This window comes from Lissotriton helveticus, chromosome 1_2 (genome assembly GCF_964261635.1).
Source record: "Lissotriton helveticus chromosome 1_2, aLisHel1.1, whole genome shotgun sequence".
Lineage (NCBI taxonomy): Eukaryota > Metazoa > Chordata > Amphibia > Caudata > Salamandridae > Lissotriton > Lissotriton helveticus.
Genome location: NC_136058.1, coordinates 372,203,539 through 372,221,278, shown reverse-complemented (window position 1 = coordinate 372,221,278; position 17,740 = coordinate 372,203,539). Strand labels below are relative to the sequence as shown.

The 17,740-nt window shown below is 54.3% G+C and overlaps 1 protein-coding gene across 1 annotated transcript in view; it reads left to right on the top strand.

Moving 5' to 3' along the window:
* Nucleotides 1-2,839, top strand: part of TMEM125 (transmembrane protein 125) — a 205,514-nt gene extending 202,675 nt beyond the window's left edge. Inside the window, exon 2 of the mRNA XM_078672368.1 lies at nt 567-2,839. Coding sequence (XP_078528494.1) covers nt 1,240-1,902 — 663 coding nt within the window. The 5' untranslated portion in view covers nt 567-1,239 and the 3' untranslated portion in view covers nt 1,903-2,839. The remainder of the gene's footprint in view (nt 1-566) is intronic.
* The last annotated feature ends 14,901 nt before the right edge of the window (nt 2,840-17,740 follow it).

Here is a 17,740-nt window from a genome sequence, read left to right as displayed (position 1 = left end):
TATCGTATGGCCTCACTGTTTTGTACACACCAAATCCCACATTCAAAAAGTCTCATTACTTTATACTACCACGAAGGTAGTCTTCATATCTCGTATAAGATACTATTGCTGCTTTACAATCCCCATATTCCCAGCAGGACGGTTCTCATATCCCATATAGGATGGCTCACACCTCATAGCCCATATAGGATGATCTCACTCATCATAGCCCATCTAGGTTGGTCACATTCCACATAGCAGACAAAGGATGGTTGCGTTCCTTTATATTAACCATAAAGGCGGACTTCATATCCCATATAGGATGCTTTTTCTCCATTTGAATTCCCTATAATTCTATGCTAAGAACAACGTGAACACATATAGAAAGGTCACAGGCTTTGTATTCCCAGATACCCACATCTGTTGTCCTCAGCATCAGCATACTTGAGTTCAGTATACAAAATATAGCTCTGTATGTATATATGTGGCATTTATATAGTGCAAAGCTAGTTGCGAGGCTGCAGAGCGCTGTACACAGCCAAAGCCTCTGGCTTCATCTAATGCTGTCTTGTTTTCTGCACTTTCAGGTGACGTGGAAGAGAAGAGGCCAAGAATTCTCTTGAGAGGCTGTGATTTCGCAATCCTCCTAGAACATTCATACCATACGTCGTCGGAGAGGCCTACGGTGTCTGGGAACTGAAGATCTCGACCACGCTATCCTCATCACATGACGCGGGGTCTTGCTAAGTCTCTGCTGGAGTCACAGGGTCTGCAACCACTAGGACACGTCGCTAGGTCTCCAGAGGAGTCATATGGTCTGCAACCACTGGGACGTGTTGCTAGGTCTCTACAGGAGTCACAGGGTCTGCAACCACTGGGACACGTTGCTAAGTCTCTGCTGGAGTCACAGGGTCTGCAACCACTGGGACGCGTTGCTAGGTCTCTACAGGAGTCACAGGGTCTGCAACCACTGGGACGCGTTGCTAGGTCTCTACAGGAGTCACAGGGTCTGCAACCACTGGGACGCTTTGCTAGGTCTCTACCGGAGTCTCACAGGGTCTGCAACCACTAGGACATGGTGCTAAGTCTCTACAAGAGTGACAGGATCTGCAACCACTAGGACAGACATGGAGGCCCCACGCTGCACCACAACTACAGCAGTGATGACCCTGAGGGGTCAGGTATACTGCCATCCAGAGGTCCTCCTTCTGTGACGTGGTTACTCTATCTTGCACCCATCCTTCTTCAGGTGGACACAGAATGGAAAGGATGGAGGAGGCTTCTCCACCCAGAGTCCCCTTCGATCCACACCGTATGGAGCGGAACATCCTGGATGAGCACATTGAACTGTGGTGGGCCCGGGATCCCAGGAAGTCCATCCTGTGCTACAGTGTCGCCGTACTCGTCATCCTGCTCTGCGGAGTGGGCGGGATTCTGCTTGTGAACACCACCAGCAGTCGCTCCAGCGAGTGGCGGTTGGCGGTGGGCAGTACGCTGTGCATCCTGGCCCTCCTCATCCTGATGAAGCAACTGCTCAGCTCTGCTGTCCAGGACATGAACTGCATCAGTAGCCGGGATCAGATTGACGCGCTGAAGAGCGGCGGCTTCTCTGATTCCATTGTCCTGCTGATCAGCGCCGTCATCATCCTGGTGTGTGGGATCATCCTGCTCGTGTTGGACAACTCTACCTCCCAGGTTGGCGAAAGACACCCCTTGTCCACCAAGTTCAAAGTAGGCGTGGCAATGGCCACCCTTGGCTCGCTGCTCTTCCTCGCCGTGCTGGTGTACTTGTTGTTTAACTTCTTTTGTCCCATTGGCACCAGGGGTATTAACAGAGGCAACATCGGGGTGTTCACCATTTCAGGCAGGCTGGCAGAGAACCAGCGGAGAGAGACCTCGTCCAGCATGGCAAACCTGCTCTGAGGACCTAGAGGCATCCGGAACTTCGCCACTCTGTCATTGGCCAGCCCTGTCTACACTGGGCCAACCTGCGCGGATGACCTAAAGGCAACCAGAACTGGACCACTCTGTCATTGGCCAGCCCTGTCTACACTGGGCCAACCTGCGCTGATGACGCAGAGGCAACCGCAACTGGACCACTCTGTCATTGGCCAGTCCCGTCTGCGCCTGTAGACTTCTGGCCAGGACCCCCTAATGGCAACCGGGATTCAAAAACACTCAAACTTGTGAAGAAGGCCCTGCTGGCTGCAGCTCCAGGAGCTAAAGTACTGGCATTGCCAGCCTGGTTGACTAGTGTTCCAAAACTAATGTGATTAACATCGGCAGTCTCTACAGCTAGGGCTGTAAGATGTGACACATGTCACAGCAGCCGCTCAGACAAAAGCAGGTAAACGTTTGACTGACAAAGGTATTTATTTTCAAGCTTTTCTCGACTTAAAAAGGTCCCTTCTTCAGACAAAAGGAAAAAGCAACTTTTATATGTGAATGCACAAGTTTTTTTAAAGTGTCCTTTTAATGTGGGACCTACCATTGCCATGTAATCCCTACCCTAAGCCGGAAGAGTGCAGTGTTACAATGTCTTTAACACCACAAAAGGCACATGCAAAGCCCAGTGCTTGCACGCAACTCTTTATTGTCACGGAATTTGTAATCAGATGGTTACCGGCAGGAAGTATAAACGTTGGCACAAATTCAGCTTGTTATTGTTCATGACTTATCTTGCAATTAACTCACATTAGGGGCAATTTTACACAAATGCGCCTAACGCAATCTCCAATCAAATTATACTTGGGCAGTATTGGCTCCAACGTGGCGGCACATAACGTGGCGGCCCAACCATGGGCACGTTTCACAAAGGTAAACTTGGACCACAAGTCTAAGTGTACGACTTTCAGTTTTCACAAACGCAAGTTATGAATAGGTTTTTTTACGTCTGCACTCGGGCTGAGTTTCCTCACCTGGAGTGGAATCTCCCTAATCGGGTGGAGATTTTGCCCCGAGTGCGGTGGTAAAGATACTACTTGTAACTTACCTTTGTGAAGACCGACAGTCGTAAAATTAGATTTTTGGTCTAAGTTTACATTTGTGAATTGGGCCCTTAGACTTTTGGTCTAAGTTTACCTTTGTGAATTGGGCCCTTAGAATTCTGGTCTAAGTTTACCTTTGTGAATTGGGCCCTTAGAATTCTGGTCTAAGTTTACCTTTGTGAATTGGGCCCTTAGAATTCTGGTCTAAGTTTACCTTTGTGAATTGGGCCCTTAGAATTCTGGTCTAAGTTTACCTTTGTGAATTGGGCCCTTAGAATTCTGGTCTAAGTTTACCTTTGTGAATTGGGCCCTTAGAATTCTGGTCTAAGTTTACCTTTGTGAATTGGGCCCTTAGAATTCTGGTCTAAGTTTACCTTTGTGAATTGGGCCCTTAGAATTCTGGTCTAAGTTTACCTTTGTGAATTGGGCCCTTAGAATTCTGGTCTAAGTTTTCCTTTGTGAATTGGGCCCTTAGACTTTTGGTTTAAGTTTACCTTTATGAATTGGGCTCCATATGTTTCGGTGGCCACTTGTATGCAGCACAAATTTTCAGAGCAGCGCCTTCTGACAGGCCCATTAGTCACCTTCCCTTGTCTGAACTGGTCCTCTGGGCCAGCACAGAGGGCTCTGGTCACCAATGCCATATGAAGTACAACCAGTGTACCCGGGAGAAATAAACAGCCTCCTCAGGAATGACCCGCTGTCACTCAGGGATGAACCTCATTCTACTCAGGGTGGTTTCATGGAGCAGGCTGGGCATAGGCCTGAAGTTCCCTCACAGCAGGACAAGGCTGGGAAAGTTTGTTGACACTGTTTCCCAACCTGGGACTGTGGTTATTGTGAAGACCCTTCCAACAAGGTGCTAGGTTCTGAAACACACACGATGATGGGGGTAAGACTAGTGCCTCCAAGGAGACAGAAAAGAGGTAGATCACCATGTCCCGAGCAGAGATCTGTCGGATCACACAGGATTATGCCACGGACAGTCCCGCACATAAGGTTCCCACTCCTTCACCCGCTGCCACAGGACCCTCACTTCCATGTGAGGCTCTCACAGGACATTAGCTTCCTTAAAAGCAGAGGACAGTTCCTTGCCTAAGAAAACCCAGACACCAGTCTATTACGCATAAAGGCACAGTGCCTTATCCACGGAGACACAGAAGTCAGTGCCTTACCCGCAAAGACACCAAAGCCAGTGCCTTACCCACACAGAGGCCAGTGCCTTACCCACAAACACACAGAGGCCAGTGCCTTACCCACAAACACACAGAGGTCAGTGCCTTACCCACAAACACACAGAAGCCAGTGCCTTACCCACAAACACACAGAGGTCAGTGTCTTACCCACAAACACACAAAGGCCAGTGCCTTACCCACAAACACACAGAGGACAGTGCCTTACCCACAAACACACAGAGGACAGTGCCTTATCCACGGAGACACAGAAGTCAGTGCCTTACCCGCAAAGACACCAAAGCCAGTGCCTTACCCACACAGAGGCCAGTGCCTTACCCACAAACACACAGAGGCCAGTGCCTTACCCACAAACACACAGAGGTCAGTGCCTTACCCACAAACACACAGAAGCCAGTGCCTTACCCACAAACACACAGAGGTCAGTGTCTTACCCACAAACACACAAAGGCCAGTGCCTTACCCACAAACACACAGAGGACAGTGCCTTACCCACAAACACACAGAGGACAGTGCCTTATCCACGGAGACACAGAAGTCAGTGCCTTACCCGCAAAGACACCGAAGCCAGTGCCTTACCCACAATGACTCAGAGGTCAGTGCCTTACCCACAAACACACAGAGGTCAGTGCCTCACCCACAAACACACAGAGGACAGTGCCTTACCCACAAACACACAGAGGACAGTGCCTTATCCACGGAGACACAGAAGTCAGTGCCTTACCCGCAAAGACACCGAAGCCAGTGCCTTACCCACAATGACTCAGAGGTCAGTGCCTTACCCACAAACACACAGAGGACAGTGCCTTACCCACAAAGACACAGAAGCCAGTGCCTTACCCACAAACACACAGAGGTCAGTGCCTTACCCACAAACACACAGAGGCCAGTGCCTTACCCACAAACACACAGAAGCCAGTGCCTTACCCACAATGACACAGAGGCCAGTGCCTTATCCACGGAGACACAGAAGTCAGTGTCTTACCCGCAAAGACACCGAAGCCAGTGCCTTACCCACAATGACTCAGAGGTCAGTGCCTTACCCACAAACACACAGAGGTCAGTGCCTTACCCACAAACACACAGAGGACAGTGCCTTACCCACAAACACACAGAGGTCAGTGCCTTACCCACAAACACACAGAAGCCAGTGCCTTACCCACAAACACACAGAGGTCAGTGCCTTACCCACAAACACACAGAGGCCAGTGCCTTACCCACAAACACACAGAAGCCAGTGCCTTACCCACAATGACACAGAGGCCAGTGCCTTACCCACAAACACACAGAAGCCAGTGCCTTACCCACAATGACACAGAGGCCAGTGCCTTACCCTCAAACACACAGAAGCCAGTGCCTTCCCCACAATGACACAGAGGCCAGTGCCTTACCCACAAACACACAGAGGCCAGTGCCTTACTCACAAACACACCGAGGCCAGTGCCTTACCCACAAACACACAGAGGCCAGTGCCTTACCCACAAACACACAGAGGCCAGTGCCTTACCCACAAACACACAGAGGCCAGTGCCTTACTCACAAACACACAGAGGCCAGTGCCTTACCCACAAACACACAGAGGCCAGTGCCTTACCCACAAACACACAGAAGCCAGTGCCTTACCCACAATGACACCGAGGCCAGTGCCTTACCCACAAACACACAGAGGCCAGTGCCTTACCCACAAACACACAGAAGCCAGTGCCTTACCCACAATGACACAGAGGCCAGTGCCTTACCCACAAACACACAGAGGCCAGTGCCTTACCCACAAACACACAGAAGCCAGTGCCTTACCCACAAACACACAGAAGCCAGTGCCTTACCCACAATGACACAGAGGCCAGTGCCTTACCCACAAACACACAGAGGCCAGTGCCTTACCCACAAACACACAGAAGCCAGTGCCTTACCCACAATGACACAGAGGCCAGTGCCTTACCCACAAACACACAGAGGCGAGTGCCTTACCCACAAACACACAGAAGCCAGTGCCTTACCCACAATGACACAGAGGCCAGTGCCTTATCCACAAACACACAGAGGCCAGTGCCTTACCCACAAACACACAGAGGTCAGTGCCTTACCCACAATGACACAGAGGCCACTGCCTTACCCACAAACACACAGAGGCCAGTGCCTTACCCACAAACACACAGAAGCCAGTGCCTTACCCACAATGACACAGAGGCCAGTGCCTTACCCACAAACACACAGAGGCCAGTGCCTTACCCACAAACACACAGAAGCCAGTGCCTTACCCACAATGACACCGAGGCCAGTGCCTTACCCACAAACACACAGAGGCCAGTGCCTTACCCACAAACACACAGAAGCCAGTGCCTTACCCACAATGACACAGAGGCCAGTGCCTTACCCACAAACACACAGAGGCCAGTGCCTTACCCACAAACACACAGAAGCCAGTGCCTTACCCACAAACACACAGAAGCCAGTGCCTTACCCACAATGACACAGAGGCCAGTGCCTTACCCACAAACACACAGAGGCCAGTGCCTTACCCACAAACACACAGAAGCCAGTGCCTTACCCACAATGACACAGAGGCCAGTGCCTTACCCACAAACACACAGAGGCGAGTGCCTTACCCACAAACACACAGAAGCCAGTGCCTTACCCACAATGACACAGAGGCCAGTGCCTTATCCACAAACACACAGAGGCCAGTGCCTTACCCACAAACACACAGAGGTCAGTGCCTTACCCACAATGACACAGAGGCCACTGCCTTACCCACAAACACACAGAGGCCAGTGCCTTACCCACAAACACACAGAAGCCAGTGCCTTACCCACAATGACACAGAGGCCAGTGCCTTACCCACAAACACACAGAGGCCAGTGCCTTACCCACAATGACACAGAGGCCAGTGCCTTACCCACAAACACACAGAGGCCAGTGCCTTACCCACAAACACACAGAGGCCAGTCTCTTACCCAGGAAGACCCAGAGGCCAGTACCTTACCCATGGAGACATACCAACAAAGACACAGAAGCCAGTCTTTCACACACAAAGACACAGAAGCCAGTATCTTACACACAAAGGTACGGATCCCAGTTCCTTACCTGTGGAGACCCAGAGGCCCGTCTTTTACCCACAAAGGCCCAGAGGCCAGTGCTTTTCCCACCGAGTCACAGAGGCCAGTGCCTTATCCACAAAGACCCAGAGTCCAGTGCCTTACCCACAAAGACACATACGTTATGGCCTTACCTGCAAAGACACGGAGGCCAGTGCTTTATCCAGGGAGACACAGAGGTCAGTCTCTTACCCAGAAATACAGAGAGGCCATTTTCTTACCTACAAAGATACAGAGGGATGTTCCTTACCCAGAAAAACACAGAGGCCAGTGCCTTACCCACAAATACACAGACGCCAGTGCTTTACCCGTGGAAACTCAGAGGCCAGTGCCTTACACACAAAGACGCATAGGCCATGGCTGTACCCACAAAGACACAGAGGCCAGTGCCTTACCCACGGCAACCCTGAGGCCAATACCTTACCCATGGAGATACAGAAGTCAGTGCCTTACCCATGATGACACAGAGGCCATGGTCTTAACCAGAAAGACACAGAGGCCATTGCCTTACCCACGGAGATACAGATGCCAGTGCCTTACCCACAAAGACACAGAGGCCATTGCCATACCCGTGGTGACCCAGAGGGAAGTACCTTACCCCCGGACATACAGATGCCAGTGTCTTACGCACAGGTCAGTGCCTTACCCAGTTAGACAGAGAGGCCCGTGCCTTACCTGTGGTGACCCAGAGGCAAGTTCCTTACCCAAGGAGATACAGATTCCAGTGCCTTACCCACAGAGACCCAGAGGCCAGTTCATTACCTACAATGACACAGGAGAGGCCAGTGCCTAACCCACTAAGACCCAGAGGCCAGTGGCTTACCCACTAAGACACAGAGGCCAGTGCCTTACCTGTGGAGACACAGAGGCCAGTGCCTTACCCGTGGTGACCCAGAGGCCAGTACCTTATCCAGGGAGATACAGAGGCCAGTTTATTACCCACAAAGACACAGAGGCCAGTGCCTTACCCGTGGTGACCCAGAGGCCAGTACCTTATCCAGGGAGATACAGAGGCCAGTTTATTACCCACAAAGACACAGAGGCCAGTGCCTTACCCGTGGTGACCCAGAGGCCAGTACCTTATCCAGGGAGATACAGAGGCCAGTTTATTACCCACAAAGACACAGAGGTCAGTGCCTTACCCATGGAGAACCAGAGGCCAGTCTCTTACCCACAAAGACACAGAGGCCAGTGCCTTACCCACAAAGACACGTAGGCCAGTGCCTTACCCACAAAGACACAGAGGCCAATCTCTTACCCACAAAGACCCAGAGGCCAGTCTCTATCCCACAAAGACCCAGAGGCCAGTCTCTTACCCACAAAGACCCAGAGGCCAGGCTGTTACCCACAAAGACCCAGAGGCCGGTCTCTTACCCACAAAGACCCAGAGGCCAGTCTCTTACCCACAAAGACCCAGAGGCCAGTCTCTTACCCACAAAGACCCAGAGGCCAGTCTCTTACCCACAAAGACCCAGAGGCCAGTCTCTTACCCACAAAGACCCTGAGGCCAGGCTCTTACCTACAAAGACCCTGAGGCCAGTCTCTTACCCACAATGTCCCAGAGGCCAGTCTCTATCCCACAAAGACCCAGAGGCCAGTCTCTTACCCGCAAAGACCCAGAGGCCAGGCTCTTACCCACAAAGACCCAGAGGCCAGGCTCTTACCCACAAAGACCCAGAGACCAGTCTCTTACCCACAAAGACCCAGAGGCCAGGCTCTTACCCACAAAGACCCAGAGGCCGTTCTCTTACCCACGAAGACCCAGAGGCCGTTCTCTTACCCACAAAGACCCAGAGGCCAGGCTCTTACCCACAAAGACCCAGAGGCCAGGCTCTTACCCACAAAGACCCAGAGGCCAGGCTCTTACCCACAAAGACCCAGAGGCCAGGCTCTTAACCACAAAGACCCAGAGGCCAGTCTCTTACCCACAAAGACCCAGAGACCAGTCTCTTACCCACAAAGACCCAGAGGCCAGTCTCTTACCCACAAAGACCCAGAGGCCAGGCTCTTACCCACAAAGACCCAGAGGCCAGGCTCTTACCCACAAAGACCCAGAGGCCAGGCTCTTAACCACAAAGACCCAGAGGCCAGTCTCTTACCCACAAAGATCCAGAGGCCAGACTCTTACCTACAAAGACCCAGAGGCCAGGCTCTTACCCACAAAGACCCAGAGGCCAGGCTCTTAACCACAAAGACCCAGAGGCCAGTCTCTTACCCACAAAGACCCAGAGGCCAGTCTCTTACCCACAAAGACCCAGAGGCCAGGCTCTTACCCACAAAGACCCAGAGGCCAGGCTCTTACCCACAAAGACCCAGAGGCCAGGCTCTTAACCACAAAGACCAAGAGGCCAGTCTCTTACCCACAAAGACCCAGAGGCCAGTCTCTTACCCACAAAGACCCAGAGGCCAGGCTCTTACCCACAAAGACCCAGAGGCCAGTCTCCTACCCACAAAGACCCAGAGGCCAGTCTCTTACCCACAAAGACCCAGAGGCCAGGCTCTTACCCACAAAGCCCCAGAGGCCAGTCTCTTACCCACAAAGACCCAGAGGCCGGTCTCTAACCCACAAAGACCCAGAGGCCAGGCTCTTAACCACAAAGACCCAGAGGCCAGTCTCTTACCCACAAAGACCCAGAGGCCAGTCTCTTACCCACAAAGACCCAGAGGCCAGTCTCTTACCCACAAAGACCCAGAGGCCCGGCTCTTACCCACAAAGACCCAGAGGCCCGGCTCTTACCCACAAAGACCCAGAGGCCAGGCTCTTACCCACAAAGACCCAGAGGCCAGGCTCTTACCCACAAAGACCCAGAGGCCAAGCTCTTACCCACAAAGACCCAGAGACCAGTCTCTTACCCACAAAGACCCAGAGGCCAGTCTCTTACCCACAAAGACCAGGAGGCCAGGCTCTTACCCACAAAGACCCAGAGGCCAGGCTCTTACCCACAAAGACCCAGAGGCCAGGCTCTTACCCACAAAGACCCAGAGGCCAGTCTCTTACCCACAAAGACCCAGAGGCCAGGCTCTTACCCACAAAGACCCAGAGGCCAGGCTCTTACCCACAAAGACCCAGAGGCCAGGCTCTTACCCACAGAGACCCAGAGGCCAGGCTCTTACCCACAAAGACCCAGAGGCCAGTCTCTTACCCACAATGTCCCAGAGGCCAGTCTCTATCCCACAAAGACCCAGAGGCCAGTCTCTTACCCACAAAGACCCAGAGGCCAGGCTCTTACCCACAAAGACCCTGAGGCCAGTCTTTTACCCACAAAGACCCAGAGGCCAGGCTCCTACCCACAAAGACCCAGAGGCCAGTCTCTTACCCACAAAGACTCAGAGGCCAGGCTGTTACCCACAAACACACAGAGGCCAGGCTCTTACCCACAAAGACCCAGAGGCCGGTCTCTTAACCACAAAAACCCTGAGGCCAGTCTCTTACCCACAAAGACCCAGAGGCCAGGCTCTTACCCACAAAGACCCAGAGGCCAGGCTCTTACCCACAAAGACCCAGAGGCCAGTCTCTTACCCACAAAGACCCAGAGGCCAGTCTCTTACCCACAAAGACCCTGAGGCCAGTCTCTTACCCACATAGACCCAGAGGCCAGGCTCTTACCCACAAAGACCCTGAGGCCAGTCTCTTACCCACACAGACCCAGAGGCCAGGCTCTTACCCACAAAGACCCAGAGGCCAGTCTCTTACCCACAAAGACCCAGAGGCCAGGCTCTTACCCACAAAGACCCAGAGGCCAGTCTTTTACCCACAAAGACCCAGAGGCCAGTCTCTTACCCACAAAGACCCAGAGGCCAGGCTGTTACCCACAAAGACCCAGAGGCCAGTCCCTTACCCTCAAAGACCCAGAGGCCAGTCTCTTACCCACAAAGACCCAGAGGCCAGGCTCTTACCCACAAAGACCCTGAGGCCAGTCTCTTACCCACAAAGACCCAGAGGCCAGTCTCTTACCCACACAGACCCAGAGGCCAGGCTCTTACCCACAAAGACCCAGAGGCCAGTCTTTTACCCACAAAGACCCAGAGGCCAGTCTCTTACCCACAAAGACCCAGAGGCCAGCCTCTATCCCACAAAGACCCAGAGGCCAGGCTCTTACCCACAAAGACCCAGAGGCCGGTCTCTTACCCACAAAGACCCAGAGGCCAGGCTCTTACCCACAAAGACCCAGAGGCCAGGCTCTTACCCACAAAGACCCAGAGGCCAAGCTCTTACCCACAAAGACCCAGAGACCAGTCTCTTACCCACAAAGACCCAGAGGCCAGTCTCTTACCCACAAAGACCAGGAGGCCAGGCTCTTACCCACAAAGACCCAGAGGCCAGGCTCTTACCCACAAAGACCCAGAGGCCAGGCTCTTACCCACAAAGACCCAGAGGCCAGTCTCTTACCCACAAAGACCCAGAGGCCAGGCTCTTACCCACAAAGACCCAGAGGCCAGGCTCTTACCCACAAAGACCCAGAGGCCAGGCTCTTACCCACAGCGACCCAGAGGCCAGGCTCTTACCCACAAAGACCCAGAGGCCAGTCTCTTACCCACAATGTCCCAGAGGCCAGTCTCTATCCCACAAAGACCCAGAGGCCAGTCTCTTACCCACAAAGACCCAGAGGCCAGGCTCTTACCCACAAAGACCCTGAGGCCAGTCTTTTACCCACAAAGACCCAGAGGCCAGGCTCTTACCCACAAAGACCCAGAGGCCAGTCTCTTACCCACAAAGACCCAGAGGCCAGGCTCTTAACCACAAAGACCAAGAGGCCAGTCTCTTACCCACAAAGACCCAGAGGCCAGTCTCTTACCCACAAAGACCCAGAGGCCAGGCTCTTACCCACAAAGACCCAGAGGCCAGTCTCCTACCCACAAAGACCCAGAGGCCAGTCTCTTACCCACAAAGACCCAGAGGCCAGGCTCTTACCCACAAAGCCCCAGAGGCCAGTCTCTTACCCACAAAGACCCAGAGGCCGGTCTCTAACCCACAAAGACCCAGAGGCCAGGCTCTTAACCACAAAGACCCAGAGGCCAGTCTCTTACCCACAAAGACCCAGAGGCCAGTCTCTTACCCACAAAGACCCAGAGGCCAGTCTCTTACCCACAAAGACCAGAGGCCCGGCTCTTACCCACAAAGACCCAGAGGCCAGGCTCTTACCCACAAAGACCCAGAGGCCAGGCTCTTACCCACAAAGACCCAGAGGCCAAGCTCTTACCCACAAAGACCCAGAGACCAGTCTCTTACCCACAAAGACCCAGAGGCCAGTCTCTTACCCACAAAGACCCAGAGGCCAGGCTCTTACCCACAAAGACCCTGAGGCCAGTCTTTTACCTACAAAGACCCAGAGGCCAGGCTCTTACCCACAAAGACCCAGAGGCCAGTCTCTTACCCACAAAGACTCAGAGGCCAGGCTGTTACCCACAAACACACAGAGGCCAGTCTCTTACCCACAAAGACCCAGAGGCCTGGCTCTTACCCACAAAGACCCAGAGGCCAGGCTCTTACCCACAAAGACCCAGAGGCCAGTCTCTTACCCACAAAGACCCAGAGGCCAGTCTCTTACCCACAAAGACCCTGAGGCCAGTCTCTTACCCACATAGACCCAGAGGCCAGGCTCTTACCCACAAAGACCCTGAGGCCAGTCTCTTACCCACACAGACCCAGAGGCCAGGCTCTTACCCACAAAGACCCAGAGGCCAGTCTCTTACCCACAAAGACCCAGAGGCCAGGCTCTTACCCACAAAGACCCAGAGGCCAGTCTTTTACCCACAAAGACCCAGAGGCCAGTCTCTTACCCACAAAGACCCAGAGGCCAGGCTGTTACCCACAAAGACCCAGAGGCCAGTCCCTTACCCTCAAAGACCCAGAGGCCAGTCTCTTACCCACAAAGACCCAGAGGCCAGGCTCTTACCCACAAAGACCCTGAGGCCAGTCTCTTACCCACAAAGACCCAGAGGCCAGTCTCTTACCCACACAGACCCAGAGGCCAGGCTCTTACCCACAAAGACCCAGAGGCCAGTCTTTTACCCACAAAGACCCAGAGGCCAGCCTCTATCCCACAAAGACCCAGAGGCCAGGCTCTTACCCACAAAGACCCAGAGGCCAGGCTCTTACCCACAAAGACCCAGAGGCCGGTCTCTTACCCACAAAGACCCAGAGGCCAGGCTCTTACCCACAAAGACCCAGAGGCCAGGCTCTTACCCACAAAGACCCAGAGGCCAAGCTCTTACCCACAAAGACCCAGAGGCCAGTCTCTTACCCACAAAGACCCAGAGGCCAGTCTCTTACCCACAAAGACCAGGAGGCCAGGCTCTTACCCACAAAGACCCAGAGGCCAGGCTCTTACCCACAAAGACCCAGAGGCCAGGCTCTTACCCACAAAGACCCAGAGGCCAGTCTCTTACCCACAAAGACCCAGAGGCCAGGCTCTTACCCACAAAGACCCAGAGGCCAGGCTCTTACCCACAAAGACCCAGAGGCCAGGCTCTTACCCACAGAGACCCAGAGGCCAGGCTCTTACCCACAAAGACCCAGAGGCCAGTCTCTTACCCACAATGTCCCAGAGGCCAGTCTCTATCCCACAAAGACCCAGAGGCCAGTCTCTTACCCACAAAGACCCAGAGGCCAGGCTCTTACCCACAAAGACCCTGAGGCCAGTCTTTTACCCACAAAGACCCAGAGGCCAGGCTCTTACCCACAAAGACCCAGAGGCCAGTCTCTTACCCACAAAGACTCAGAGGCCAGGCTGTTACCCACAAACACACAGAGGCCAGGCTCTTACCCACAAAGACCCAGAGGCCGGTCTCTTAACCACACAGACCCAGAGGCCAGGCTCTTACCCACAAAGACCCAGAGGCCAGTCTCTTACCCACACAGACCCAGAGGCCAGGCTCTTACCCACAAAGACCCAGAGGCCAGTCTCTTACCCACAAAGACCCAGAGGCCAGGCTCTTACCCACAAAGACCCAGAGGCCAGTCTTTTACCCACAAAGACCCAGAGGCCAGTCTCTTACCCACAAAGACCCAGAGGCCAGGCTGTTACCCACAAAGACCCAGAGGCCAGTCCCTTACCCTCAAAGACCCAGAGGCCAGTCTCTTACCCACAAAGACCCAGAGGCCAGGCTCTTACCCACAAAGACCCTGAGGCCAGTCTCTTACCCACAAAGACCCAGAGGCCAGTCTCTTACCCACACAGACCCAGAGGCCAGGCTCTTACCCACAAAGACCCAGAGGCCAGTCTTTTACCCACAAAGACCCAGAGGCCAGTCTCTTACCCACAAAGACCCAGAGGCCAGCCTCTATCCCACAAAGACCCAGAGGCCAGGCTCTTACCCACAAAGACCCAGAGGCCGGTCTCTTACCCACAAAGACCCAGAGGCCGGTCTCTTACCCACAAAGACCCAGAGGCCAGCCTTTTACCCACAAAGACCCAGAGGCCAGGCTCTTACCCACAAAGACCCAGAGGCCAGGCTCTTACCCACAAAGACCCAGAGGCCAGCCTCTTACCCACAAAGACCCAGAGGCCAGCCTCTTACCCACAAAGACCCAGAGGCCAGGCTCTTACCCACAAAGACCCAGAGGCCAGGCTCTTACCCACAAAGACCCAGAGGCCAGGCTCTTACCCACAAAGACCCAGAGGCCAGGCTCTTACCCACAAAGACCCAGAGGCCAGGCTCTTACCCACAAAGACCCAGAGGCCAGGCTCTTACCCACAAAGACCCAGAGGCCAGGCTCTTACCCACAGAGACCCAGAGGCCAGGCTCTTACCCACAAAGACCCAGAGGCCAGTCTCTTACCCACAAAGACCCAGAGGCCAGGCTCTTAACCACAAAGACCCAGAGGCCAGGCTCTTACCCACAAAGACCCAGAGGCCGGTCTCTTACCCACAAAGACCCAGAGGCCAGCCTCTTACCCACAAAGACCCAGAGGCCAGGCTCTTACCCACAAAGACCCAGAGGCCAGGCTCTTACCCACAAAGACCCAGGGGCCAGGCTCTTACCCACAAAGACCCAGAGGCCAGGCTCTTACCCACAAAGACCCAGAGGCCAGCCTCTTACCCACAAAGACCCAGAGGCCAGCCTCTTACCCACAAAGACCCAGAGGCCAGGCTCTTACCCACAAAGACCCAGAGGCCAGGCTCTTACCCACAAAGACCCAGAGGCCAGGCTCTTACCCACAAAGACCCAGAGGCCAGGCTCTTACCCACAAAGACCCAGAGGCCAGGCTCTTACCCACAAAGACCCAGAGGCCAGGCTCTTACCCACAAAGACCCAGAGGCCAGGCTCTTACCCACAAAGACCCAGAGGCCAGGCTCTTACCCACAAAGACCCAGAGGCCAGGCTCTTACCCACAAAGACCCAGAGGCCAGTCTCTTACCCACAAAGACCCAGAGGCCAGGCTCTTACCCACAAAGACCCAGAGGCCAGGCTCTTACCCACAAAGACCCAGAGGCCAGGCTCTTACCCACAGAGACCCAGAGGCCAGGCTCTTACCCACAAAGACCCAGAGGCCAGTCTCTTACCCACAATGTCCCAGAGGCCAGTCTCTATCCCACAAAGACCCAGAGGCCAGTCTCTTACCCACAAAGACCCAGAGGCCAGGCTCTTACCCACAAAGACCCTGAGGCCAGTCTTTTACCCACAAAGACCCAGAGGCCAGGCTCTTACCCACAAAGACCCAGAGGCCAGTCTCTTACCCACAAAGACTCAGAGGCCAGGCTGTTACCCACAAACACACAGAGGCCAGGCTCTTACCCACAAAGACCCAGAGGCCGGTCTCTTAACCACACAGACCCAGAGGCCAGGCTCTTACCCACAAAGACCCAGAGGCCAGTCTCTTACCCACACAGACCCAGAGGCCAGGCTCTTACCCACAAAGACCCAGAGGCCAGTCTCTTACCCACAAAGACCCAGAGGCCAGGCTCTTACCCACAAAGACCCAGAGGCCAGTCTTTTACCCACAAAGACCCAGAGGCCAGTCTCTTACCCACAAAGACCCAGAGGCCAGGCTGTTACCCACAAAGACCCAGAGGCTTGTCCCTTACCCTCAAAGACCCAGAGGCCAGTCTCTTACCCACAAAGACCCAGAGGCCAGGCTCTTACCCACAAAGACCCTGAGGCCAGTCTCTTACCCACAAAGACCCAGAGGCCAGTCTCTTACCCACACAGACCCAGAGGCCAGGCTCTTACCCACAAAGACCCAGAGGCCAGTCTTTTACCCACAAAGACCCAGAGGCCAGTCTCTTACCCACAAAGACCCAGAGGCCAGCCTCTATCCCACAAAGACCCAGAGGCCAGGCTCTTACCCACAAAGACCCAGAGGCCGGTCTCTTACCCACAAAGACCCAGAGGCCGGTCTCTTACCCACAAAGACCCAGAGGCCAGCCTCTTACCCACAAAGACCCAGAGGCCAGGCTCTTACCCACAAATACCCAGAGGCCAGGCTCTTACCCACAAAGACCCAGAGGCCAGCCTCTTACCCACAAAGACCCAGAGGCCAGCCTCTTACCCACAAAGACCCAGAGGCCAGGCTCTTACCCACAAAGACCCAGAGGCCAGGCTCTTACCCACAAAGACCCAGAGGCCAGGCTCTTACCCACAAAGACCCAGAGGCCAGGCTCTTACCCACAAAGACCCAGAGGCCAGGCTCTTACCCACAAAGACCCAGAGGCCAGGCTCTTACCCACAAAGACCCAGAGGCCAGGCTCTTACCCACAGAGACCCAGAGGCCAGGCTCTTACCCACAAAGACCCAGAGGCCAGTCTCTTACCCACAAAGACCCAGAGGCCAGGCTCTTAACCACAAAGACCCAGAGGCCAGGCTCTTACCCACAAAGACCCAGAGGCCGGTCTCTTACCCACAAAGACCCAGAGGCCAGCCTCTTACCCACAAAGACCCAGAGGCCAGGCTCTTACCCACAAAGACCCAGAGGCCAGGCTCTTACCCACAAAGACCCAGAGGCCAGGCTCTTACCCACAAAGACCCAGAGGCCAGGCTCTTACCCACAAAGACCCAGAGGCCAGCCTCTTACCCACAAAGACCCAGAGGCCAGCCTCTTACCCACAAAGACCCAGAGGCCAGGCTCTTACCCACAAAGACCCAGAGGCCAGGCTCTTACCCACAAAGACCCAGAGGCCAGGCTCTTACCCACAAAGACCCAGAGGCCAGGCTCTTACCCACAAAGACCCAGAGGCCAGGCTCTTACCCACAAAGACCCAGAGGCCAGGCTCTTACCCACAAAGACCCAGAGGCCAGGCTCTTACCCACAGAGACCCAGAGGCCAGGCTCTTACCCACAAAGACCCAGAGGCCAGTCTCTTACCCACAAAGACCCAGAGGCCAGGCTCTTAACCACAAAGACCCAGAGGCCAGGCTCTTACCCACAAAGACCCAGAGGCCGGTCTCTTACCCACAAAGACCCAGAGGCCAGCCTCTTACCCACAAAGACCCAGAGGCCAGGCTCTTACCCACAAAGACCCAGAGGCCAGGCTCTTACCCAC